The 25641-nt window shown below is 38.4% G+C and overlaps 1 protein-coding gene across 1 annotated transcript in view; it reads left to right on the top strand.

Annotated features, from left to right (window-relative positions):
• The window catches only part of DDX46 (DEAD-box helicase 46), a 71078-nt gene extending 45437 nt beyond the window's left edge, over window positions 1-25641 (top strand). The window contains exons 16-23 of the mRNA XM_080803596.1: window positions 4122-4315; window positions 6791-6928; window positions 7230-7379; window positions 11363-11536; window positions 13348-13566; window positions 13879-14023; window positions 21809-21882; window positions 23708-25641. Of these exons, the coding sequence (XP_080659722.1) occupies window positions 4122-4315; window positions 6791-6928; window positions 7230-7379; window positions 11363-11536; window positions 13348-13566; window positions 13879-14023; window positions 21809-21882; window positions 23708-23755 (1142 nt within the window). The 3' untranslated portion in view covers window positions 23756-25641. The remainder of the gene's footprint in view (window positions 1-4121; window positions 4316-6790; window positions 6929-7229; window positions 7380-11362; window positions 11537-13347; window positions 13567-13878; window positions 14024-21808; window positions 21883-23707) is intronic.

The raw sequence follows: 25641 nt of genomic DNA, 5'->3' as shown, positions 1-25641 counted from the left end.
AGCCTGCTTCCCCCTCTCTCTCTGCCTGCCTTTCTGCCTACTTGTGATCTGTCTGTCAAATAAATAAAATCTTTTAAAAAAAAAGATTTTATTTATTCATTTGACAGAGAGAGAGCTAGAGAGCACAAGAAGGGGGAGCAACAGAAGGAGAGGGAAGCAGGCTTCCCACCAAGTTGGGAGCCCAACGTGGGGCTCAATCCCAGGACCCTGGAATCATGACCTGAGCCAAAGGCAGATGCCCAACCCTCTGAGCCACCCAGGCACAGCTTGTTGTTTTCTCTTGTTTTAATAATAGCTCTGCTAGTGAATGTGAAGTAGTATGTCATTGTGGTTTTGATTTCCATTTTTCTAATGACTGAGATTGAGCATCTTTATAGGTGCTTATTTGGTATTTGTACATCCTCTTTGGAGAAATATTCTAGGCTTTTGCCCATTTTTTTTAATAACTTGTTTATTTATTTATTACTATTATTTTTTAAAGATTTTATTTATTTATTTGACAGAGATCACAAGTAGGCAGAGAGGCAGGCAGAGAAAGAGGAGGAAGCAGGCTCCCTGCTGAGCAGAGAGCCAGATGTGGGGCTCCATCCCAGGATCCTGGGGTCGTGAGCTGAGCCAAAGGCAGAGGCTTTAACCCACTGAGCCACCCAGGTGCCCTGCTTTTGCCTATTTTTAACGAGCTTTTTTTTTTTTTTCCCATTGCTGAATTGTAGGATTTCTTTATATATTCTAGATAGCAGTCCCTTATCAGATGTACAATTTACATATATTTTCTCACGTTCTGTGGATGTCCTTTCACCCTCTGGGTAGTCCTTTGATGCACGAAAGTTTAAATTTTGAAGTCCAATTTATGTATTTTTTGTTTCCTTTTTTTTTTTTAAAGATTTTATTTAGAATTCATAGTTGTTATCTGCAGGAGGGTTGGCCCAATAAATAGTTTTTCCTTCATTGAGGGAAATGTGTGTTTTTTCTTTTTCTTTTTTTGTAAGATTTTATTTATTGATTTGAGAGAGAGGGAGAGTAAGGATGAATGGGGGGAGGGGCAGAGGAACAAGCAGACTCCCTGTTGTGCAGGGAGCCCAATGCTGGACTTGATCTCAGAACACTGAAATCATGACTTGAGCCAAAGGCAGATACTTAACCCACTGAGCCACCCAAGCACCCCAGAAATGTGTTTTTTTCTGTAAGTAAGGACATTTTCCTCCATAATCCCTTGTCCATACTTCTCTTGTCTCTTTTGTCAGAATTGCATCACATGCTTATGCCTGAATCATTCATAAGCAAACAGAATGACTAATGGTTCTTAAGGTATTGTACTCCTGAGGGTCTCTGAGAATTTCAGAGGTTCATAAGATCACAAGTATTTGTGTAATAATCTCATTATGTGCTTTGCCTTTTCCACTTTCATTCCATTAGGAGTGTATAGGGTAGTTTTCTAAAGGCTTCATGGCATGTTATATTACACCAGATTGGATGCAAAAGATACAAAATGCATCTGTCCTCTACTAAGCCAGACATTAAAGAGATTTACAAAGTTGTGAAGCATCTTAAAAAATTACTATATCGGAACAGTTGTTTTCACAGAAATATTTTCAATTATAATATGTGATTGCTTTTTTTAAATTTTTAAATAAGGTAATAACTACTTAAAAATTTTTCTCCATTCTGGTTTCTTCCTTTCTTTTTTTTTTTTTCTTTTAAGATTTTACTGATTTATTTAAGAGACACAAAGAGTACGAGTGGTTGAGGGGGGTCAGAGGGAGAGGGATAAGCAAATTTACCCCCCTGAGAGTGGAGCCTGATATGGGGCTTGATCCTAGGACTCTGAGATTTTGAACTGAGCTGAAGCCAGATACTTAACTGACTGAGCCACTCAGGTGCCCCAGTTATAGTTTCTAACACATTAAATATGGATAGAGATGACTTATGTAAAGTAAACCTCTCAGGGTTTAATCTTTATTAATTTTAAGACTATAAAGGCAGCCTTAGCACAGAAAGTCTGAGGGGGATTCATTCACATCCTACTACTGAGAATTAGGCTCAACTCTGGTTTAATATACATGACCATGTGTTGGGTGGATATTTGAATGGAACTTGGGGTTATGTTTAAAAAGAAGAGGGTTGGGGCGCCTGGGTGGCTTAGTGGGTTAAGCCTCTGCCTTCAGCTCAGGTGATATTCTCAGGGTCCTGGGATCAAGCCCCGCATTAGGCTCTCTGCTCAGCACGGTACCTGCTTCCCCCCCTTCTCTGCTTGCCTCTCTGTCTACTTGTGATCTCTCTCTCTGTCAAATAAATAAAATCTTTGGGGGAAAAAAACCCAAAAACTAAATAAAAGGAAGTGGATTAATTGTTGGACAGTTATCCCATATACTTCACTTAGCATATTATATTCGCTTCATGGAATAAGGTAGGCGCAGTTGAGTTAAGTAGTCGGGATATGTAAGTCTGAAAAGCTTTCATACCTTTTAAATTTAATTTATATCAATATTGATTCCATTACTTTTTCTTACAAGACTTTTGGGTTCAGTGTTAGATTCCACTTGCTTTGACATTAGCTCCAAATACTTTCTTTTCTTTTCTTTTTTTTTTTTTTTAAGATTTTATTTATTTATTTGACAGACAGAGATCACAAGTAGGCAGAGAGAGGAGGAAGCAGGCTCCCTGCCGAGCAGAGAGCCCAATGCGGGGCTCGATCCCAGGACCCCGGGATCACGACCCGAGCCGAAGGCAGAGGCTTTAACCCACTGATCCACCCAGGCGCCCCCAAATACTTTCTTTAATTCAGTCTTTGAAGAGTACATTTAAGTTTTAGGTAACATTAATTAACATTGATACATACAAAGATGCTAAGTATTCTCTGTATTTTTTTTTTTAAGATTTTTATTTATTGGGGTGCCTGGGTGGCTCAGTGGGTTAAAGCCTCTGCCTTCGGCTCAGGTCATGACCCCAGGGTCCTGGGATCGAGCCCCACATCGGGCTCTCTGCTCATCGGGGAGCCTGCTTCCTCCACTCTCTCTGCCTGCCTCTCTGACTACTTAGATCTCTGCCTGTCAAATAAATAAATAAAATCTTTAAAAAAAGACTTTTATTTATTTATTGACAGACAGAGATCACACTGCCTACTTGGATCTCTGCCTGTCAAATAAATAAAATCTTAAAAAAAAGATTTTTATTTATTTATTGACAGACAGAGATCACAAGTAGGCAGAGAGAGAGAGAGAGAGGGAAGCAGCCTCCCCGATGAGCAGAGTGCCCGATGTGGGGCTCAATCCCAGGACCCTGGGGTCATGACCTGAGCCGAAGGCAGAGGCTTAACCCACTGAGCCACCCAGGCGCCCCAGTATTCTCTGTATTTTTAAACTCAAATCTTAAGTGAAGTCTTAGGATATTTCCTACTGCAGAAATCAATATCAAGGTTTGAGAATTTACCCCATTCCATTTTATAATTACTAGAAATTCTCCATCATAAAATCAGTTTGTAGTCTGAGTATTTTACAGTAGAACATTTTGGCATTTTACATTCTCCTTTATCAGTTCCCTCGAGGCTCTTTAGGTAACATATTTAACCAATTGGGTGTATACTTTTTAACCAGTGTATTTCAAACTTTAATAGGAAAATGTAATCACCTAAGGATCTTGTTAAAAATACAGAATCTGATTCAGTAGTTTGGGGTAAGAGTTGAGATTTTGCATTTCTAACAGTGTCCCATGTGATGCTGCTTCTGGTGCTCAGAAAAACAATGATTGGCAGGGCTCTAATTGACCCATAAGAGAAAGAGAAAGATATGAATCCTGTTAATGTAGGCTGAATGTACCTGCCTTTTATTTTCTAAACAGGTATAGGTAAATGAATCTGAGATGGGGCTTCTGCATTTATAACCCTTCTACACAAGAAAGGGAACCATACAAGGGCAGATTTGGAAGATTCATAAATGAATTAATAGCAGTAGCCTTTGATCTTGCCTTTAGTGTTTTATTTTTTATACTGTTGTTGGTGGACGTGTGGTCAGTGTACATTGGATTTATTCTTTACTCTGCATTTAACTTATTTCTGTTTCTGAGGAAATGAAAAATTAAATTGCAGTGTGTGATATTATAACTTTTTTTTAATTCACTTGCAGGCATTGATCAATATGACAGAGATAGCATCATAAATGACTTTAAGAATGGGACCTGCAAACTTCTTGTAGCTACTTCTGTTGCTGCTCGGGGTCTAGACGTGAAACATCTGATTCTTGTAGTAAATTACAGCTGCCCCAACCATTATGAGGATTATGTGCACAGAGCAGGACGGACTGGAAGAGCAGGCAATAAAGTAAAAAGAATTTTTTAAAGTTGATTTCCATTATAATAAAATATAGGGGGTTTTCTGGGGTAGAATTTTAAGCAGTAAATAATAAGAGTTATGAAGACATTTTGAAAATGATCAATCATCAGAGTATGGGGACTAGTTGATATTTATCATTTCTGTATATAGTATTATTAAAATTGTCAAATAACCAACCAGCTGTTCTATTTAGGCAGATAGTATTAATTGTTTATGTCCTCTTTTAGGGTTTTTTTATTTTACCCTACCTAAAAATTTCTGTGTAGGTATATACATACATGTATATAATTTGGGATCTTTGATTAATTTTTAAAAAATTTTTTACAACATTTCTTCATTTGAGAGAGAAAGAGGGAGCATGAGCGGGGGAGGGAAGGTCAGAGGGAGAGGGAGAAGCAGACTCCCTGCTGAGCCTGGAGCCCAATGCAGGACTAGATCCCAGGACCCTGGCATCATGACCTGAGCTGAAGGCAGATGCTTAATCAGCTAAGCCACCTAGGTGCCCCTTTCATTAATATTTTTACCATGTAGGACCATAAAATATACTCTTTCCCAAAACTGTCACCCTTTTTTCTCATTACTCCCCTGTCCCGCTCCATTTGCTATGGTAAGTATATAGTCTAAGTCATCCTTTTTTTTTTTAAAGTCTAAGTCATTCTTCTTGAAGGCAGCAAAATATTTTGTTGTTGGAAGCATTGATGATGATATAACCCTGGACATTTCTACATAGTGAAGCAATAATGTTAATAACAATAGGCTATATTTATGTAGTTCTTATGGCGTTCCAAGTGCTATTTTCAGTGCTTTTCATGCATATTGTCTCACTTTATCCTCACAGTTTCCTTTTGAGGTAAATAATATTACCCCAGTTAATAGATGAGAAAAGCTAAGGCGCATGAAAGTTAAGTTACTTGCCCAAACTTACATAGCTAATAAGTAGTGATGGCTCTTATTCTTTTAACCTGAGTTATACTGTAGATTTGGGAAAGTGTGTATAGGGGCACGTAGTAAAAATTGTAGCCTTTTTGGTCCACATCCAGTCTCTGTCATATGGGGGTGTGTTGTATGTGTAAAAAAGAATTGATGTAACTAACTTTTTGTATATGTGTGTGTATATATATATAGTTTTGTACACATGTGTGTATATATATATGTGTTGTGTATACATATACACATGTATGTATACATGTGTATATATATACTTGTATACACACATATGCATATTATAAAAAGATGAAGTCAGCTACATCATCTCCCTGGGGTTCTCTAAAGCCTTAGGTTTCACATGTCTCCAGGAGCTGCTTTTTTTTTTTTTTTTTTTTAAGAGCTTATTTATTTGTCAGAGAGAGTACGAGCAGGGGAAGCGGCAGATAGAGGGAAAATCAGGCTCCCCGCTGAGCAAGGAGCCTAATGCAGAACTCGATCTTAGGACCTTGGGATCATGACCTGAACTGAAGACAGACACTTAACAGACTGAGCCTCCCAGGTGTCCCTCCAGGAGCTTTGTGGTTCAGGCAAGAAAAAGGCTAGAGTTGTGCATGTGTATGTATCTGCATACATACACACAAATACATATATGCACACACATAAATTTTTAAAAGTCTTTTATTGGTCTTAAAAACTATGTAGGGGAGGGGTGCCTGGGTGGCTCAGTGGATTAAAGCCTCTGCCTTCGGTTCGGGTCAGGACCCCCACGTGCTGGGATCAAGCCCCGCAGCGGGCTCTCTGCTCAGCAGGGAGCCTGCTTCCCTTCCTCTCTCTCTACCTTCCTCTCTGCCTAATTGTGATCTCTGTCTGTCAAATAAATAAAATCTTAAAAAAAAAAATATGTAGGGGAAAATTATGTGGAAAGCTACATCCTAGAAAGTTAATACAAGTTAGTTGGGATAGAGTGGTGCAGTAGGTCTTGTAGGAAAGGAATGCAAACAGAAAGGGGAAAAATAATGTACTATATTAAAATTCCTATGCATGACAGTGCATTTGTGCATTTATCTAAAATCATAATTCTATATACATGAAGAAATCACATTTTCTGGTTTTGCTTATTTTTTTTTAAAGAAAGCACCTTCCTACAGAATTTTTTTTAAAGATTTTATTTATTGATTTGACAGAGAGAAAGATCACAAGTAGGCAGAGAGAGAAGGGGAAGCAGGCTCCCCACTGAGCAGAGATCCCGATTCAGGGCTCAATCCCAGGACCCTGAGATCATGACCCGAGCTGAAGGCAGAGGCCAAACCCACTGAGTCACCCAGGCACCCTTGGTTTTGCTTATTTTTAAATATTAAACTTAGATATTTCACTTGTAGCATTAAAGAATTTAGTAGGACTCTCCTTTTTAAAAAATTCTTTAGTAATGAAGTTAGTCTTAAGAGGATATACTAGATGCCTCAAATTTTATCTTGTGATCTGAGTAAGAGTCATGTTGTTAGTGCCTAATAGTTCCACTTTTTCATCATTCATTAGGGTTATGCATATACTTTTATCACAGAAGATCAAGCTCGCTATGCCGGTGACATAATTAAAGCTCTTGAATTGTCGGGAACTGCAGTGCCTCCTGATCTGGAGAAACTTTGGAGTGATTTCAAAGATCAGCAGAAAGCTGTGAGTTGTTTTTTTTTTTAACTCACATTGTTTTTAGGCAGCTCATTATTATGTTGAATATTTAATACTTGTAAACCTTGATAGGATTATTTTATCTCTTTAGGAGGGGAAAAGGAGTGAAAACAAAATCCTCCCTTGCTTCAGCTCAGTATTACGTAGAGTTCTTTTTTTGTTGTTCTTGTGCTAGATGAACTGTTTTTGTTACATTGACCTGTATGACCTTGAAAAATAATTACTCCTAAGTTCTTAAACACTAAAGTTTTTTAGTATGAAACTAACCTTTTTTATTTTTCCTTGAAAGGAAGGGAAAATAATTAAAAAGAGTAGTGGGTTCTCTGGTAAGGGATTCAAGTTTGATGAAACAGAACAAGCTTTGGCTAATGAGAGGAAAAAGTTGCAAAAAGCGGCTCTTGGTCTGCAAGATTCAGATGATGAGGATGCTGCAGTTGACGTAAGTGTCCCTTTTCTAAGCCTCATTCTTGCCAGTTGACAAGGCATTGTTGCTTTTGTCCTGGAGGTCTTACCATTCTTATCTCTTGTTGAGATAGCCAGTTCTTGCAAACCTTTTTGGTATGTGCCCTTCCCCACCCTTTCTCTGTCTCTGTGTATATTCTCATATGCCTACCCATATTTATGTATTTTCATAAAAATGAGGCCATATTGCTTTATAAACCTTCTTTACAACAATAGTCTTAGGTTAAAATCTTCTCGTTTTAGTAAATTCATTCTTACATTTTTTTAAAGTGAATTTTTAAAGATTTATTTCTATTTATTTGAGAGCGTGCCCGCATGCCCAAGTGGAGGGAGGGGTAGGAGAGAATCTCGTGCACACTTCCTGCTGAGCACAAACCCTACCAGCACTTACTCCCACGACGTTGAGATCATGACCTGAGCCAAAATCAAGAGTTAGTTGCTGAACTGACTGAGCCACCCAGGCACTCCTCATTCTTGCATTATTTTTTTTTTTAGATTTTTTATTTGTTATTCATTTGACAGACAGAGATCACAAGTAGGCAGAGAGGCAAGCAGAGAGAGAGGAAGGGATGCAGGCTCCCTGCTGAGCAGAGAGCCCGATGCAGGGCCTGATCCCAGAATCCTGGGATAATGACCTGAGCCGAAGGCAGAAACTTTAACCCACTGAGCCAGCCAGGCGCCCCCTTACATTATTCTTAAGGGTTACATAATATTTCATTATATGGATGCTCCACAGTTTAATCAAACCCCTAATTTTGAATATGTGGGTTCTGTATATTCATATTTGGGATATATTTAATCATAAACTGTTCTTTACTGCTTATTCTTACGCATTTAATTTTGCACATTCATCAGATTAAGTTGAAGTTGAATGTGTAAATGGAATTGCTAGGCTAAAAGGTGTATCGAATTTGGTTCTGAAACATTGTTAGATTGTCCTCCTGCAAAGTGAATACTAGTCTGCATCCCCCATAGTGGTGTGAAGAGTCCCTGGCTCCCGATGTCTTTTATAATATTAGTACTAATATTTTTATTTTGTTAAACTTAATCGTTATAGAATATTGTCATTAATAGAAGTCAGCAGGACACCTGGGGGGGCTCAGTTGGTTGAGCATGTGAGTTTTCATCTTTGGGTCCTGAATGTAAGCCCCACCCATGTTGGGTATTTAGAGTTTACTTAAAAAACAAAAAGCAGTAATAGTTAGCATTTTTGAGTGTTACTAAGTGCCATGCATTGTGTCAGATGCTTTACAGGGAATACTTCATTTAGTTCTGCACATTATCCAGACAAGGTTGCTACTCAAAAGAGTATTCCCATTTTATAATCGAAGAGACTGAGACTTAGAAATAATCTTTTCAGATTTACATAGCAATTAATGGAATGAGCTAGGCCCTGTACCCATTCCAATCTTACTTCAGATGTCATGGTCTTAGCTAATGGCATTATTTGGGACCCAGTGAAGAGGGGCCCTGAGAACTCAGCATATTCGTGGTTTCACAGAGAATCCTTTGGAACCCAAAGAAGCTGTAGCTTTAGAAGAGCATGTTTTCGTTATAAAATAATTTTTGGAAACTCTTCCTAGTGTATACCACTAGTAATGGTATTAGCATATCAAAGTATGTATAAAATCCTCAGTTCAAGAAGCTTGTTTAACTCAGAAATCCTCTAACACATTTGATCATTGATCATAGAAGTTTTGTTTTTGTTTTGTTTTTTCGATTAAACCTAAGCTCAGGACATAATTTTAGAATCAGGAATTCATTCTGATCTTGTTATTTGAGGAATTTGATGCCCAGAAAAAGTATTTGGCCCACAGCCACATTGCCTGTTAAGCTCAGACAGCACCAGACCCCACATCTCTCTCTCCTACACCATTTCTTTCTAGTATACCATACTGACTTAAAATTTAATTAAGTCAGTGTTACAGTTTTTGCTTATGGTGTAACAAATCAATCCAAAACCTTGTAGGTAAGACAAGAAACATTTATTATCTCACATTTCTTTTGGGGTAGGAGATCAGGAGCAGTTTAGTTTAGCTTGTAGTCCTGGCTTTGGGTCTCACTGAGGTTGCAGTAAAGCTGGTGTCCCAGGGCATGACAGTCTGAAGGCTTGACTGATACAGGATCATGTTCTTTTAAGATGGCTCACTCACTGTGTTGTTGGCAGGATACCTCTTTTCTTTCCTCTGTGTGTCCTCGCAACATGGCAGTTGGCTTTTCCCAAAGTGATTGAACTGAAGGAGTGAGCAAAGAGGAAGCATTAAGGCCTTTTATGACTAATGTCTAAAGTCACACACTGGCACTACTACTTTATTCTGTCTCTTAGAAATATGTCACTAAGTCCAGCCCACCCTCAAGGAGAGGCTCCACCGTTTGAAGAAGAAGAGTATTAAAGAATTGATGGCCCTGCTTTGAAATCACCTCCCAGTTTTATTTTCTTTTTTAGGGTGGGTAGGGGCAGAGGAAGAGAGAGAATCTTAAGCAGGATGCACACCCAGCATGGAGACTGACTCAGGGCTCAATCTCACAACCCTGAGATCATGACCCAAGCAGAAATCAGGAGTCGTATGCTTTAACCTACTGAGCCTCCCAGCCTCCCCAAAAAACCACCTGTTTTTTTTTTTGTTACCTTGAACATTATTTTGAATCTCATTGAATCTCTCTGGTTAGTTTTTTTTCTTATTTATTAATTTGTGAGAGAGACAGTAAGCATGAGTAGGGAGAAGGGCAGAAGGAGGGAGAGAGAGAATCTCAAACAGAATCAGCACTGAGCGTGGAGCCCCATGCAGGGCTCAGTCTCACAACCTTGAAATCATGACTTGAGCTGAAATCACGAATCAGATGCTTCAACTGACTGAGCCACCCAGGTGCCCCACCTAATTAATTTTTAAAACCTTACCCAGGCATTGAGTTTTAGCACATAAGGCCTTATCAGCTTAATTTAAGTATGTAAAGGGGTTTGTGTCTCTTTAGTGGGTATTATCAATAGTCATTGTTGGGCAGAAGGCATCTTTAAAAGGAAATGCAAATAGCTTATGAGGTAGATGTGTCCAGTCAGGATGACACAGTTACAGTTGGACTCATATGGCTCCTGGAAGAGCTGAGGCAGTCACCCTTTTTTCTTGCTTTGGTGAGGAAACCAACCTTACTTTTTTTCCTTTTTTGGTTTCAAAGGAATTAAATAGTAAAGCCTTATTTTCTGATTCTGTTACCCAATATATTTTTTTAAGGTTTTATTTATTTGGGGGAGAGAGAGAGAGACCATGAGTGAGGAGAGGGCAGAGGGAGAAGCCGACTCCCCATTGAGCAGGGAGCCTGTCGTGTAGCTCCACCCCAGGACCCTAGGATCATGACCTGAGCTGAAGGCAGACACTTAACCAACTAAGCCCCCCAGGTGCCCTTCTGTTACCCAGTTTTTAAGGCAAATCCATTTACATTTAGAAGTTGGGAAGGATTTGGGGACCCCCGCCTTAGGAGCATGAACCATTCTCCCTGAGAACTGTTGACTGTATTTTTAGTGGCCTACTGGCCTTGAGTTACACTGCCCTTTTTCCAGCCTCTTTCATTGCAGTTTAATTTAGCCTCAAGTCATACTGACGTCTCAGCTGCAACATGTTGGGTGCTCTGTCTTGATAGCACATGTTCCTCAATTGCTAAACTGGGATGTATTTTCTGGACCACTTAGGAGTGTGCTCACTTGGTTCATGTGGCATTGTATTCTCTGTTTTCTTTCTTTTACTCTTTTTCGTTTCTCCTGCCATAGGTAACTGATTTTTTAAAATGTGCTACCCTCAACAAATAGCTGATCTGTTTTCCTGTTGGTCTGTGTGGTTGAATTAACATAAATATAAGTGTCTAATTCTAGTCATTTGATAGAAATATTTTTTATTAGTTTCTGTGGATATATCTAAATTGGTATTTTTAATCCAATTTTTATTAATCTTTTTTTTTCTTATTTAGATTGATGAACAAATTGAAAGTATGTTTAATTCAAAGAAGAGAGTTAAAGATATGGCTGCTCCTGGAACATCCAGTGTTCCTGCTCCAACTGCAGGAAATGCTGAGAAATTAGAAATTGCTAAGAGATTGGCTCTTAGAATCAATGCTCAGAAGAATTTGGGCATTGAGTCTCAGGTATTAAGTAATTTGTTCCAAGTTTTAGTCATTACTTTTTATGTCAGCACAAGTGAACCAGTTGTTCTAGACATTGAGTTAGTGGGAATCTAACTTAATCTGAATACAGAATTCTTCAATTACTGCATTTGGATGATGCCTCTTATATGGTTAACTGAAGTCCTAATGCCTTTTTTGGAACTCCTAACTGAAGGATGTTAGCTGCTGATTGTTTTTTAAAGTAATATTCTGATTGAGCTTACCAAAATCTTAAGGAAATAACTCCCTTTTTCCTTTTTTTTTTTTTTTTAAGATTTTACTTATTTATTTGAGAGAGAAAGAGCATAAGCGGGGGAAGGGACACAGGGGAAGCAGACTCCCCATTCAGTAGGGAGCCCTATGTGGGGCTCAATTCCAGGACCCTGGGATCACGACCTGAGCTGAAGGCTTAGGTCGCTTAACTGACTGAGCTACCCACGCACTCTGCTTTTTCTTTCTTGATCTGCTTTTATTGGATGATTTATTGGGCACGCAAACAATTCCTTGGAAGCGTAATACCTGGTTACATAACTCAAACTAACATGGGCTTAACCAGTGGAAAATGTGTTAAATATTTCACATACCATCTTTCTCTTGAGAGCTTTTTTAAATTAATTAATTATTATTATTATTTTTTAGATATTTATTTATTTATTTGACAGAGAGAGATCACAAGTAGGCAGAGAGGCAGGCAGAGGGAGCGGGGGAAGCAGGCTCCCTGCTGAGCAGAGAGCCCAACATGGGGCTCAATCCCAGGATGCTGGGATCGTGACCTGAGCTGAAGGTAGAGGCTTAACTCACTGAGCCACCCAGGCGCCCCTATTTTTAAAAAATTATCAACTTAATTTTTAACTAAGAGTAAACTTTCATAGCATTCCCAAAGAATAGTTTGTGTATTTTAACAGTGTTTTGAAGCTTTTGAGAGTTTGTGGAGCTATAGAGCCCTCTGTCCAGTGGGCTGGATAGCTTCAGTACTGTAACATCCAAGCTGGAAGGACCAAGCCAGACGCTAGTGAACTGACGTAATGAGGCAGCTGCAGTCAAGGTTTAGAGTCTCAGGTTTCTGTTTGTTTTGTTGAGCTAGCGAGAATCTCTTCTTTGCTGCTTGGCTAAGATCAGGTGTTTAGCCAGTGAGTTACCGTGAAATGTCTGCTATACTCACGCCTTACTTCCTCTGAAAACAGGGATTATAGTGCCTAATCTAATATTCTCTGGGATTATTATTGCTAATAACTCTTTACTGGTGAAAGCAAATAGCCACACCTTCTCATTGTTAGAAAAGCTTGAGGTTTGAGTCATGTATTACCTACAGAGTTCTGCCCACATTAGGTATATAGTAAAATTAAGTTCAAATTAAAAGTTTTAAGTACAAAATAAAGTAAAAAGGTAAGTCAGTCATTTACTGTCATTTATTGGACATGGGCTTGGGTTGTGGGGGGAGGAGAGTTCAGTGGTAGTGGACAAAGATGCTAATTTAGAGGAAACTCTAAGGAGCCACAAAGTTATATAAATGATTTTAGAAACATTTTACTGTATTTGATATCAAGAGTTACATAATTATGATCCAGTAGAATTTTTAATAATAGAGTTGAATATTCTTTATTTTTCTCATCAATGTTAGGGAGATAGATATATTAAACTATTAATATGTACTGCTAAATTGCACTTGAGTAGGGCTCTGCAATAGAAAGATACTTCTAGTTAGTGGCTTTCCAGAGAATAATTTGTGGTAGGATCCTGATCTTATCTCTGCCCTCATTTGAGATTTGACTGTAGGTCTTCTTTAACTGCAGGATGTGATGCAACAGGCCACCAATGCAATTCTCAGAGGTGGCACCATCCTGGCCCCCACTGTGTCTGCCAAAACCATTGCAGAGCAACTTGCTGAAAAGATTAATGCCAAGCTCAATTATGTGCCTTTGGAGAAACAAGAAGAGGAGAGACAGGATGGTGGACAGAATGAATCTTTTAAGAGATATGAGGAAGAATTAGAGATCAATGACTTCCCACAGGCAAGTAATAGTTTTCAACTTTTTTAAATCATGGAGTAAAAACTCTTCTTGAGGAGCAAAAATACTTTCTTTAAAACCCGTGAACATTTTAATAGCTACTTCACTTTTTATTAAGATGAGGGAGACAACAATAGAAATTTTATTTATATAAATATATTCTAGTTACCTTAGGATCTAATGATTTGATGTGAAGGTATTAATTATATTCTTGATATTGATCATAATATTATTTAACTAGCCTATTCTTTGTCAATATACCAGGTTTTTGTCCTGTTGTAAAGTGATATTTTTCCCCCACTCTTTCTTTCGTAGACTGCTAGGTGGAAAGTTACCTCTAAGGAAGCTCTGCAGAGAATCAGTGAATATTCTGAAGCTGCAATTACAATCAGAGGAACATATTTCCCACCTGGCAAAGAACCTAAGGAAGGAGAGCGGAAAATTTACTTGGCAATTGAAAGTATGTATTGCTGTTCTATTGCAGTCTTGAGTTAGGTCAGAGTTGATATAGCTGTAACAGGCATGGAGAGAATATAAGGTCAGTTCTAGAGAGAATAAAAATAAGGAACACTTACAAGAAAAAAAATAATTTCATATATCATTTAAGGTCTTTGTTTAGAAATTGAGTACATATAGAGAGGTCAATGATCTGTATATGGAACTCTTTCAGTCTTGATGATTCAGTCAAATTAGAGAATCACTCTAAAAGAAAACATGTATTTTAAGGACTGATGTGTTTATGCTTCTAATAAGTAGAATATTCTGGCCAAAGTTTATGTTAGAAAGTAAATCAGTATATTAGCTCACGTAATGAATGTTTATCCAAGCAAGCAGTCCCTGTGAAATTATGCCCATAAAAGCTCTTGCATATATTTAAAAAAAAACGAGGACAGATGATACCATAACACAAAGTTTACAAGTATCATATAGAGTGATCAGATTTGGGGTTTTTTGTGTGTTTTGTTATGTTTTTAGATTTTATTTGTTTGAGAGATTGTGTGGGGTGGGGGTGCACACGGGCAGGGAGAGTAGCAGAGGGAGAGGGAAGGGGAGATAATCTCACGCATACTCCTTGCTGAGCATGGAGTCTTACCCAGGATTAGATCTCGTGACCCAAACCTAAACTAAGAGTTGGATGCTTAACTTACTGAGCCACCCATGCACCCCAATCAGATTTGGTTTTTAACTTTATTTCACACATTCACGAACAAGTTTGAAAGAGTTTCCATTTGTATTTTTCCCCTAATGTATTCTCCCACTGCATACTAGGACCACTTGCGTCCCTTCATTTATATTTAATCTGAATATCTTTGTAGTAGACTTACAAGTGTAGACCAGTCAGATCCACTTCATCTATTTAATGAACTAAATATTTGTTGCATCCTGGTTTTGGAGCTGTGGAGAGGTTCATTCTGTGTGTTCCGTAAGCTCAAAGTCTGCATACTTAGTGCTTTAAAGGGCTTTGATGGCTCCAGAGGACCCTTTCTCACATTGTGTATTATCTCAGGCACTAGCCTGGTTACTTTGAGGTGCACACATCACTTCTGAGAAAAGAAGCCTTACCTCATCCTAGCTCTTTACCTGTTTATTTTTCTTCACAGTACTCATCACAGAAATTGTAGTATATTTTTTTTTCTATTTTTTTAAAGATTTTATTTATCTGACAGACAGAGATCACAAGTAGGCAGAGAGGCAGGCAGAGAGAGAGGAAGGGAAGCAGGCTCCCCACTGAGCAGAGAACCCGATGCGGGGCTCGATCCCAGGACCCTGGGATCAGGACCTGAGCTGAAGGCGGAGGCTTTAACCCACCGAGCCACCCAGGTGCCCCAGAAATTGTAGTATATTTTTACTTGTCTGTGTTCCCCCCTCCCCCAGCAACTTGAGTTCTGTGGATGTAGTGACTTTATCATCTGCTCTGTTCTTAGAGCAGATGGTAAACACTTAATAAATTTTTTGAGTAATGCATCTGATTAGGCCCCATAGTCGTTTGTCTTCAGGATACAAAGTCTTACTTGACAGGCCTATCCTCTATTTGATCTCTTAAAAGCTACAATGTCCAAGGGAAGGCTCTGTAATAGCTGTGGAGCACTCAGAATATGGCCAGTGTGACTGAAATTTGTAAATCTTACTTAATTTTGTAAAGGAATTCATATTTGATTTTTTTTTAAAGATTTTCTATTTATTTATTTGACAGAGATCACAAATAGGCAGAGAGGCAGGCAGAGAGAGAGGAGGAAGCAAGCTCGCCGCTGAGCAGAGAGCCCGATGCGGGGCTCGATCCCAGGACTCTGGGATCATGACCTGAGCCGAAGGCAGAGGCTTTAATCCACTGAGCCACCCAGGCATCCCTCATATTTGATTTTTTAAAATATTTTATTTGTTTATTTGACACACAGAGAGAGACATCACAAGTAGGCAGAGAGGCAGGCAGAGAGAGAGGGGGAAGTAGGCTCCTCGGCGAGCAGAAAGCCCAATGTGGGCCTCGATGCCAGGACTCTGAGGTCACAACCCGAGCCGAAGGCAGAGGCTTAACCCTCTCAGCCACCCAGGGGCCCCTGATTTTTTATTTTATTTTTTATTTATTTATTTATTTATTTTTTAGAATTTTTTATTTATTTATTTGACAGACAGAGATCACAAGTAGGCAGAGAGGCAGGCAGAGAGAGAGGAGGAAGCAGACTCCCTGCTGAGCAGAGAGCCCGATGCGGGGCTCGATCCCAGGACCCTGGGATCATGACCTGAGCCGAAAGCAGAGGCTTTAACCCACTGAGCCACCCAGGTGCCCCGATTTTTTATTTTTTTAAGTAATCTCTACACCCACTGTGGGGTTCAAACTCATGACTGGGAAATCAAGAGTTGCATGCTCTACTGACTGAGCCAGCCAGGTGCCCCAGTTTTTATTAATTTAAATTTAAATAGCCACATACATGGCTGGTAGCTACTGTAATGGTTAGCTTTTCTCTAAAGTTTGTTGTTGGGAATGGTTAGCTTTTCTCTAAAGTTTATTGTTGGGAAGATCATCAGAAGGTATCCATTGTAAGTATATTGTAAATAAATTTTGTCATTGTTAGTGACAGTGTTAGTTTGTTCTTGTTACATTTTGGCATTTGATTTTGTGAAGACTTTTAATTTTAGGTAAGTTCTATACCAAATATAATCTACAGATGATTTGCTTACCTATTAGGATTTGATTCTTTCCATCCCACAAACATGACTAAAAGTTAATTTGTGCTGTGTGTGTTCAGCCACTTTCCTTTGAATTGGTGACCTCAGTTGTTTTTGTGTGGCATCTTAGCATAAAGACACAATAAGAGAAATAGTGAGTATCTTGTGTACCCCTAAGTAGAAATCATTTCCTGGCCAAAAGTGCAAGATAGGGTCAGAGTAAGTTAAAGTACTAAAAAGTGCTGTTGCCTAGATTATGCTGGGTTTTTTTTTCTTTAATAATATTTTCCTGGTTACTATAAACTTTTGATTAGTTACCAGAGTTCTGATACAGGTGATTTTAGGTTTTTGTAAATTTATTCACTTTTTATCAAAGGACAGGCTTTTGGAGTTCCAGGCTCTGCCATTTTCGCTGATGGACTCTCACTATAGGACCTTTTGTTTTATTTATTTATTTTTTTTTTTTTTTAAGATTTTATTTATTTGACAGACAGAGATCACAACTAGGCAGAGAGGCAGGCAGAGAGAGAGGAGGAAGCAGGCTCCTCGCTGAGCAGAGACCCCGATGCAGGACTCGATCCCAGGACACTGGGATCATGACCCAAGCCGAAGGCAGAGGCTTTAACCCACTGAGCCACCCAGGCGCCCCCACTATAGGACCTTTTAAAGTTAATGATGAATTGTGGCAGTAGGGAAACTTGAATGCAGCCTTTATATGTTCCCTGTTATTGCCATTCTTCCATTATTTCATGCATATTTTAAAATGCACACATATTTAAGATTCATGCATATTTTAAAATGGTATACAAAGGATGTAAAGAGCTAAGCAAATTGCATGGGTTTTTGGGTTGGTTTTTTTTGTGATTGTGACTTTTACTAAGTCGGGTTTTTAAATGCATCCTTTTATGTGTCCCGAAAGACTTTTGTTCTACCAGTGGCTGTGTGTTTCTAAATCATGTGATACTTTGCCTTATTGTGTAGTAAAATGAGGATAGCTGGCACCTAGTGCTTTAAGGAGAGAATGTTACACTGACATCTTCCTGCACCTGGAACTGGACAGGTCTCCCCTACTCTGTTGTTCTTTAGATCATACAAATTGGAGACACAGTGTCTTCCAGTGGAATCCGATGATAAAACCCTTGGTATACATGCAATCATCCTTTTGTTTTCAGCTTGAATATCATGGTGGTCATTTATTTATTTATTTGAGAGACAGAGACCACAAGTAGGCAGAGAGACAGGCAGAGAGAGAGGGGGAAGCAGCTCCCCACCGAGCAGAGAGCCCGATGCGGGACTTGATCCCAGGACCCTGGAATCATGACCTGAGCCGAAGGCAGAGGCTTTAACCCACTGAGCCACTCAGGTGCCCCTCATGGGTGTCATTTAAGCAAAACTAATACTTTTAAATGCCTGCCTTATAAAAACGTAAATCAGAGATAAGACTGTTTGCTTTGAAAAAGGATCCTCTATGTAATTCTTGAATTTAAAGGTAATTATGTTTAGTATAGTATAAGTAATATATCAAGGTTCATCTTACATAGAACTTTATCAGAACATATCTCCTCTACTGCTAAGTGAAGTGAGAAGCCCACAGGTTCTGCTTGACTTTTCCATCCACGTAGAATGCTTCTGGTCATTTCTCTCCACTGTCAACTTGTACTTGGGAAATAGCATCTAATTTTTATAACCTAAACCAGCCTTTTCCAAACCCTATGCAGTAAGGTAATCTTGTCGAAAATGAATCTTTAGAATTCTAGAGCTGTAGTGATGGTTAAGAACTGGACATCAGTAATTAAAATGATCCAAAGCTTTGAGATTTTCATAAATAATTAGTTTTTTAAAAGATTTTTTAGCTTTTGAAACTCCAGCCAAATCAGCTGAACTCTAATAGGATGAAAACAGGTGTTGGAAGGAGCCTAGTGTCATCTGTTTCTAGTTCTGTAATTGGAGGGACCCTACTGCCTGGCTCCTTAGAGGCTCTGTGTGGGTCAGCAGTTTCAGGCCTCCCACCAGGCAGCGGGAAGGAGAACAGGAAGGACTTATGTGCCTAGCCATCCTGTATAATTTATAGCCTGTTTTGTGACCCTCTCTTTTTACTAGTGGAGAATCCCTTAAAAGCAGCCAGAGTTGTTTTAGGACCAATGAAAGGAAATGCCTTTTTTCCATGGCAGCTTATAAACATGTGTAACCTATTACCTAAAGAGGCTTTATAAGTCAAAACTTTAAACTGGTCCAAATGGTCAGGCTCTAACTAAAATAGGAAAATTATTCTTCTACCTGGATTTAGGTGAGAGTCTCATTTTCTTTCTTTCTAAAACAGCACAGAATATCAACAAGCTTTACACCAACTCATGCCAAGTAGCATATTTTCCTCCTGAATTTTATTTTGGTTATAATTTTTAGTCTGGCTTTGCTCTTGATTCTACCCTTTTGTTTACTTTCATCCATCTCTCTTCTCTTCCAGCACCCACAGCTTTAAAATGTGTGGTTGCTGGCTGGTGGAGGTGTAGGATTTAGATTAGATATGTTGCTGTAACTTCACAGCCATACTCCTGGCTCTTTCCTTCCTATTGTTAAACTGTTTCTTTTTCTTCCTCCCCTTGCTGTTTCTCCTCTCCTCTTTCTTTTCCTTCTTCATCTCTTTCCTTTCTTCCTCTCCTCCCTTCCTTTGCTCTCTTTGGGATCAGAAAAAGTCATTTTTGTCTAATAAGGGGAATTCTATGGCTTGTTTTCCTGATTTCTTTTTCTTACATAAAATGATAAATACAGGGGTGCCTGGGTGGCTCAGTCGGTTAAGCGTCTGCCTTTGGCTCCGGTCATGATCCCAAGGTCCTGGGATGGAGCCCCACATCGGGCTCTCTGCTCAGCAGGGAGCCTGCTTCCCCCTCCCTCTCTGCCTGACTCTCTGCTACTTGTGCTCTTTCTCTCTGTCAAATAAATAAATTAGATCTTAAAAAAAAAAAAAGATAAATACATAGTTTTCTACATTGCATCTCTAGTTTTCATGTTGTTTAACATTTCACTCCTAGTCCTTAATTTCTATTCTGTTGGTACAGCTCTTTCATTTTTATCAGTGTACACTGTGCTACCTATCTACTTTTATTTTTTTAATTTTTATTTTATTTTCTTTGTTTATTTTGAGTTTTTGGCCAGGGAGGGGAGTTGTGGGGCAGAGGGAGAGAAAGAATGTTAAGGAGGCTGCACACTCAGCGCAGATCCCGACATGGAGCTTGATCTCATGACCCTCAGATCATGACCTGAGCTGAAACCAATAGTCAGATCCTTAATCGACTGAGCCACCCAACTGGCCCCCTTTTTTAGCTTTTGTTTATTTATTATTATTTTATTTATTTATTTATTTTTGGTGTGTGCTACCTATCTAGACTTACCTGCTCCCTGGCATTGTCCCTTGGCTTCAGATCCCTCCACGCTACCCTTCATGGCTCTCTCATCTCCACGTCTCCTTTACTTCTGGTCCATATTTCCATTGGCCTTAACTGACATTTCCAGCTGGATGTCACATGAGCACTTGAAGTATAGCAGTCTCAGAATTGAGTTTCATCTACCATCAGTGCTGATAATACCTGTTTTTCCTCTTGGATTCAGTATCTGCTTTATTCTTACTTTATTTGCTTCTCAACTCTTTGCCATTTAACTCTGTCTGGAAAACTGAGAGGTTTTTGTAAGGAATGATATTTAGAAGTCATTCTGATAGACTACTTCCTACCTTCTCATTCTGTTATAATATCTTTACAAGTTTGTTTTTCTAACAGTCTGCAAGATCATAAAGAGCATGAATGAGTTCTTTGTATAATGAATCTCTCAGTCTATATCATAAATGGTGGGAAATTCATATTTCTTGAATTAAAATAACTGAATGAATGAATGTCTCCAGACCCCCTCATCCTTTAGGCTATCTTGCTGTGTTCTTTTATACTCTTTCCCAACCACAGTATACCTCTCAGTAATTAAGCATGCCCTTTTTTTTTTTTTTCCCCTAGCTTATTTAAGAGAGAGAGAGAGAGCACCAGCAGGGAGGGAGAAAGAGAGAGAGAAGCAGGCTCCCCACTAAGCAGGGAGCCTGATGAGGGGCTTGATCCTAGGACCCTGGGATCATGACCTGAGCTGAAGCAGACACTTAACCAACTGAGCTACCCAGGCACCCCTAAGCATGCCTTTCCTAATTTGTACCATTGCACCTGGGATTCCCTTCATAAAATATTCCATGGCATCACTTCTCCTTTAACTTGGGTAGTCCTCCACCTTAGGGAATATAATAAATGTCTAATAAGTGTTTATTAAATAAATGAACCAAGGAGTATATATTTCTCTTCAACTTTTTCTCTTAGTCTCTTTTGGACAAAGTATTAATCATATTTTCTTTGCTCTTTTTAATCATACCAAGAACTCTTTTTTTTTCTTTTAAGATTTATTTATTAATTTGGGGGAGAGAGTACGACGAGCAGGAGGGGCAGAGGGAGAGCAAGAGAGAATCTCAAACAGACTCCCTGCTGAGTGTGGAGTAGGATGAGGAGCTAGAGCTCATGACCCTGAGATCATGACCTGAATCGAAACAAGAGCTGGACACTCTAGGTGCCCCACTCCCCTCCCTACCAACCAAGAACTCTTAACACCATATGTAATGTGATCTCATGGATTATATTTGAAACTCTAAAAGGAATCAGGATAATAAGCAGCCATTATATAATGTGGATGATGTTCCACCAGGTTCTGAAAGACTATATTGGCAGGCAGTACAGTGTTTTTAAAAGTCATCTATAGGGGCACCTGGGTGGCTCAGTTGTTAAGCGTCTGCCTGCCTTCGGCTCAGGTCATGATCCCAGGGTCCTGGGATCGAACCCTGCATCAGGCTCCCTGCTTGGTAGGAAGTCTTTCTCCCTCTCCCACTCTGCCTGCTTGTGTGCCCTCTCTTGCTGTGTCTCTCTCTGTCAAATAAATAAATAAAATCTTTTTTTTTTTTTTAAGTCATCTACGGTATTTCCTATTGGATATCCATGACATGGATAAACATCCAGTGTAATTCTAGTAATACAAATAACGCTTTCCTCTCATTCACCAGGTGCCAATGAACTGGCTGTGCAGAAAGCAAAGGCAGAAATCACCAGGCTTATAAAAGAAGAACTGATTCGGCTGGTGAGTGAAAACCTTAAAGACTTACTTACTTGTTTTAGTAAATATTTTATTGAACTATAATATAAATTCAGAAAAGTACACAAGTCATAAACATATAGCTTGGTGAATTCTCACAAAGGAAGCACACTGATGTCATCTCTGTCCAGATCAAGAAACATAGTATAATACCAGCATTTGAGAAGTCACCCACATACCCCTCCTGTCACTATTCATCTCCCCCAAATGTAACAGTATTCTGACTTTTAATATGGTAGATAAGTTGCACCTATTTTTGAACTCCATTTAAGTGGGATTGATTGCTTTGTATTCTTTTATATCTAATTTCTTTGACTCAACATTACTTGGAGGAAATCCATGATGTTGCATGTAGCAGTAATTAATTGTCTTTCATGGCTGTGTAGTATTTAATTTGTCAATATACCCACAATTTATGTATTGGAATTTGGGACTATTTTATTTTTTTGTTTTTATGAATAACACTTCTCTGAGCATTCTTTTTTCTTTCTTTTTTTTTTTTTTATTTTTTAAATTTTTTTTATTTGAGAGAGAGCGAGTGTGGGGGCCAAGGGCAGAGGGGGATGGAGAGGCAGTCTTAAGCAGACTCCACACTGAGTGTGGAACGACATTGAGCTTGGATCTCACAACCCTGAGATCATGACCTGAGCCAAAACCAAGAGTCGGATGCTTAACCAACTGAGTCACCCAGGCTGCCCTTCTCTGAGAATTCTTTCATGTCTCTTTTGTATATATCAGTATGCTTTTCTCTTGGGTATATACCTTGGAGTTGAATTGCTAGTTGTAGTGTAGATGTAGTTAGGTTTACGTAAGTTTTGCTAAATAATTTTCCAAAGAGGTTATGCCATGGAAAAGGCATCCTCTTATAGATCACCTTCCCAAAGAAGGTGAACGTATCCCTTTGTCTTTTTTTTTTTTTAAGATTTATTTATTTACTTTGGAGAGCATGCATATGAGGCAGAGGAGGAGCAGAGGGAGAGAAACAAACTCCTAGCTGAGTGTGAAGCTGTCCTCAGGGCTTGATCCTGAGCTGATATCAAAAGTCCAGATGCTTAACCAGCTGAGCCACCCAGTTGCCCCCATCCCTGTGTCTTTAGTGCCAGTTGAAGTTTGTAAGCTCCCTATAATATATACACTGGGTGAAGGCCCTTTGAAAGGACACTTTGTCCTTTCTCCATGAATGTGTTTTGGAGGCCTTTTCTATAGTTCCCCTTACAGAACTTTCTTTGGAGTGATAAAAAGTTTAAAGAATAGAAGCTACCCAAAACTGGAAGGAAGAAGAAAAAAAAATTTTTTTTTTTTTGGGGGGGGGGGACAACCTTTGATTCAAGGGCTTTTAAGACTGTTTCACCAAGGGGCACCTGGGTGGCTCAGTGGGTTAAATCCTCTGCCTTCGGCTCGGGTCATGATCTCGGGGTCCTGGGATCGAGCCCCACATCAGGCTCTCTGCTCAGCAAGAAGCCTGCTTCCTCCTCTCTCTCTGCCTGCCTCTCTGCCTGCTTCTCTGCCTACTTGTGATCTCTGTCTGTCCAATAAATAAAAAAAAAAAAAAAAAAAAAAAGACTGTTTCACCAAGAAGGGATAAAGAACCTTAATGCCACCACCATTAGTTGGTTCAAAACTGCTGTCTAAGAGTAGTCACATGAACACAGATGATTGGTTATTGAAGAGTTTTTCCTTCCTCAGTATAATACTGACATTTTCTGTTCAAAATATCTGATAATGCTGTAAGTTTGGAAAGGAAATGTCTTTGACATGTATTTTTTTCTTCCTTTGCTTTTTCTGATTATGCACCTTTTTTCTCTTTTAGCAAAATTCATATCAACCAACAAATAAAGGAAGATACAAAGTCTTATAAAACATCTGGAGAAAACTTTTTACTTGTGCTGGTCTGTGACACATGTGGCAGTTGTTGTCTCCAGTTTACAATGTATTGTAAATTAAGATTTTTAAAATTCTGTCTTGCTGATTTTTTTTTAAATATATGAAACCAGTATTTGCTAAAGAAATCTTCTTTCAGTAAGTACCACCAGAATTGTCAAACTGTATTTAAAGCAGGACTGTTTTCAGTGTATTATGTCCTTTAATGTAAACTTTAAATATCAATATTTTAAATATCTGGATAATATTCCAGAAGTTTAAAAAAATGGAAATATTTGGACTTTCTATTGACAGTAATAAAGTATACAAGTCACTAAGGGGCTCTTCACCTTATCCTCTTGAAATGAAATTGTGATCATCTTCTCAAAAAAAGGTAAAATTCTCTAATTTTGTGTCCGTGCCCCCCCCCACCCCCCGCCCTAGCTTAAATCTTAACTTGACTCCATGGAACAATATGAACTGGACTTAAGAATGTTATAATAGAATTTTTACAAAATGTTTCAGTTTTCGTTTCAATTTTATCATCATAAATGGGCAATAGTTGGACTGCTTTTTGGTTTTGTAAAATTAAATATTTGTAGTATAAGAGTTCTTTGCATTTCTTTACACCGCAGAGAGTTTTAGTATTTACTCCTCTTAGGTTCCCCCTCACAACCTCTAGCTCTGTGTCTAGCTACTAAATCTTTTTTAATCTTCCTTAAAAGAAAGTGATTTGTAGCCGAGAAATATTGTTTCCTTCCCCCCCCGAAAGTGTTTGTTTATATATCTGTACATAAAAACACAGTAATTTTAATCCACATTTTCTCCAGGATTATTGAGTAAGTTATGAATTTTCTTTCTTAAAAAATTTCCAGCATAATGGTACCTGTGTTGTAGACAGATTTAAGCATCTCTCAGTGAAATTTAACTCATGGGAGTCATAAATTTTATTTTTGACCACTCAGATATATTTCCTGAATATTCTAATTTAAAATGTTGTAATTGGATCACCCAATATTCTTTTTAAGATTCCTGGTATATTAGAACTTTTTATTGTTGTCACCTCTTGAAAAAAAGAAAATAGCCAGGAATTAAATAGATATCTGTCTTAAATTAAGAGAGACAGAAGTTTCTGAATATTCTTGACTTTAGAGTTTTTTAGAAGGAAGAAAATAAAGCATACTAAAATCATACTAAGTACATTAAGTGGTTAAAATGACAAGAAGTATCAATCATTTCTTCAATATAGTTATGCTTACTGAAAAACTAAGATGGATATTCTTAGAGTCCTTTCATAATCTACTTTTTTTCTTAGAAGAAGAAAACAAACAAGGCACATGTAACAGGAGAACCAAATAAATCATTTACTCTGAAATGCAGGCATCTTGGGTTACTTTTCCTTTCCTTTTATTTATTTGCTTATTTTTATTACCTAGTGATTTTTTTTTTGATAGAATAATGTGGCAGTCTCACATTGGTGACAATTGGTGCTCCCTTCAGCCTCCTGGATCACTTTGAGATTAAGAGTTTTACATCATTTTAGCATTACTACCTTTATGTTTGTATATCTAGTTGTAATAAAACACTGATAGTATTTTGTCCTAAAGTGAAACACATTTCTCTGTTAAAACATTTTTTAGTGTCACACTGACTCTTTGATTTTTAAAATCAGAATGATGTACAGACTAAATTGTTTTTTAATGCAGTATCAATATCTGCTCATGTTTTCTAAATTCCTTATAAAATAAAGTTAATTCAACCTACAGTTTCCAAAAATTATCTCCGCTGAAATGTTTTATGCTGTTGCTCTAATTTTGTTTACATTGGTAGGTATGTGAAAGAAGTATTGTACTCTGTATCTTTATTAAAAATTCTGGCAATCCT

Source organism: Martes martes (assembly GCF_963455335.1).
Source record: "Martes martes genome assembly, chromosome: 5".
NCBI classification, from domain to species: Eukaryota; Metazoa; Chordata; class Mammalia; order Carnivora; family Mustelidae; genus Martes; species Martes martes.
Note: the sequence above shows the minus strand (reverse complement) of the source record. Positions and strands in the feature narration are given on the sequence as shown.